At 42.4% G+C, this 2,737-nt stretch overlaps 1 protein-coding gene across 1 annotated transcript; it reads left to right on the forward strand.

Moving 5' to 3' along the window:
* The first annotated feature begins 258 nt into the window (after positions 1-258).
* On the forward strand, positions 259-964 carry LOC115075623 (galanin receptor type 2-like). The gene is given in 2 exon segments (XM_029576193.1): positions 259-617; positions 619-964. Coding segments are annotated over 2 exon segments (705 nt in total).
* Positions 965-2,737: the final 1,773 nt, after the last annotated feature.

The raw sequence follows: 2,737 nt of genomic DNA on the forward strand, positions 1-2,737 counted from the left end.
TGGTTCTTGCCCCCCCAATCTCCATTAAACCCCCTCTCTCATTGATTCTTTCATCCTCTGTTTCTCCTTTCTCTTTCTGACTGGTTCTTCTATTTTTCCCTACTTTCCTTCACCCTCTTTCTTCCTGTATATATCTTCCCCCTCCTTCTCCTTTACCCATAGAAACACAGAAAAGGACAGCAGATAAGGCCCATCCAAGGTGGCCATCCATATTTTCTGTCCAGCTTTATAGCCCTTTCTATCCCCGAGAGACCCTGTATGCTTGTCCCATGCTATCTTGACACTGCCCTCTTTTCCACCTTGGTCACTGTGGTCTTTGCTGGGCCATACTTGAGTTACTATGACCTGATAGATTACTATTCCAGGAACAGCTGCATGCCCAACTGGGAAGAATGGAAGCGTAAGATCATGGACACCAGCACATTTGTCCTGGGCTATTTGATTCCAGTGCTGATTGTCAGCCTGTCCTACACTCGGACAATCAAGTACCTGTGGACAGCAGTAGATCCTCTGGAAGACATGTCTGAGTCCAAAAAAGCCAAGCGCAAAGTCACCAAGATGATCATTATAGTGACTGTGCTCTTTTGTCTCTGTTGGTTGCCTTACCGTGGGGTTATCCTGTTACCTATACAGGGATTTCCCTTTCAACCAGACCACATATGCCTTCCAGCTTCTTTCCCACTGCATGGCCTATGCAAACTCCTGCCTCAACCCCATTGTTTATGCTCTGGTCTCCAAGCACTTCCGTAAAGGTTTCAAGAAAGTCTTCAGCTGTCTCGTAAGGAAGAAAGCTCGCAACAAGGTTCACGTTATCAATGTAGCTAACTCTGTGCCAGGCGTTGAGGCCGCGTCCACAGAGGTATCCCAAATAAATGAAGAGAACATGAAGCAGAATGGGTGTGAAGTGGGAGCAGGGCCCCTGATGAGTCCTTCTGACTCCTCTAAACCTCTGACCACCCCTTAGCATCAGTGGGCCATTGTATTCCCTTGACTGAGAGCAGCACAAAGCTGAATACTGAATATAGAGACTACTCTTCCATTTAGACCAGAAGCCGAAAGAGCTTCTTGTTAATGCCTCAGATGGTTTTCTCTCACTAGATTATAGGTGGTTCAGTGAAACTCTCCTACAATTCCAGGGGGAATAGAGGAACTATAGAACAGAAAGTTATTCAACAGACTTTATTGTGTTCATCAGCTGATCTGGGATCTGCACATTTGGTGAGAGGTCATTATTTAGAGAGAAATCGGACACTGAACAATTCCAGGATTCTGGACCTTTCACTGATAACAGCAGTATCAAATGCACTTACATTTTCTGCCTCTCATTCTATTCTTCCAATATTCTTGCTACTATATTAGCAGCCAATCCATTGGACATGCTAAAATTGTTCCAGGTAATAATGAGAGCACAATGGGAAATTGGGAATTTGGGGTGGGCAGAGATAGGCATTCAGAGGGACAGAGGACATGGTTATAAAGATGGGGACAGGGATTCTGCATGTATGTGTATGTACATAGCTTGTGCATCTTTATTGTATTTATCTACTGATATGGTGTATGAATAATGCTTAAATAATATATTCATGTATTATTATGTTATATGTACCATATATTTAAAATGTGTAGACTCCCAGAACCAGTTCATGGGTCGATTGCATTCTCAATGGCTGCATTGATTTAAATAGATTTCTGCTGGCATATGTAAGGCCAGCTGAAGAAACTCACACTTTAAAGAAAGAATAGGGTATGCTCTCAAAATGTACTTTATTTTTCTTTATATAACTTGCCTGACCAGTACATAACAGGTGATTATAGTGAACTCTATGCTGTTGATATGTTTATTTTGGTATACAGATGCAACCTATAGTGCCATGTTATTGTGGTTAAAGTTTTATGACCCAATATGAAACTATAAAATATTTTGTGGCAGATTAGAAGAGAATTTGCCACTGGGCAGATGAAGTAATTGTCATCACGGTCACCAATTACTGGTGCTAAGGGTACTTTTAAAAGTCCAGTAGCAGTAGTGTTGCTCCAGACCACAAACCTACCTATCTAAGGCAATGCACAGGGCATAAGAACATAAGAAATTGCCATGCTGGGTCAGACCAAGGGTCCATCAAGCCCAGCATCCTGTTTCCAACAGAGGCCAAAACCAGGCCACAAGAACCTGGCAATTACCCAAACACTAAGAAGAACCCATGCTACTGATGCAATTAATAGCAGTGGCTATTCTCTAAGTATAATTGATTAATAGCCATTAATGGACTTCTCCTCCAAGAATTTATCCAAACCTTTTTTAAACCCAGCTACACTAACTGCACTAACCACCTCCTCTGGCAACAAATTCCAGAGCTTTATTGTGCGTTGAGTGAAAACATTTTTCTCCAATTAGTCTTAAATGTGTTACTTGCTAACTTCATGGAATGCCCCCTAGTCCTTCTATTATTCAAAAGTGTAATTAACCGAGTCACATCTACTCGTTCAAGACCTCTCATGATCTTAAAGACCTCTATCATATCCCCCCTCTGCCGTCTCTTCTCCAAGCTGAACAGCCCTAACCTTTTCAGCCTTTCCTCATAGGGGAGCTGTTCCATCCCCTTTATCATTTTGGTTGCCCTTCTCTGTACCTTCTCCATCGCAACTATATCTTTTTTGAGATGCGGCGATCAGAATTGTACACAGTATTCAAGGTGCGGTCTCACCATGGAGCGATAGAGGCATTATGACATTTTCC

This window comes from Rhinatrema bivittatum, chromosome 14 (assembly GCF_901001135.1).
Source record: "Rhinatrema bivittatum chromosome 14, aRhiBiv1.1, whole genome shotgun sequence".
Lineage (NCBI taxonomy): Eukaryota > Metazoa > Chordata > Amphibia > Gymnophiona > Rhinatrematidae > Rhinatrema > Rhinatrema bivittatum.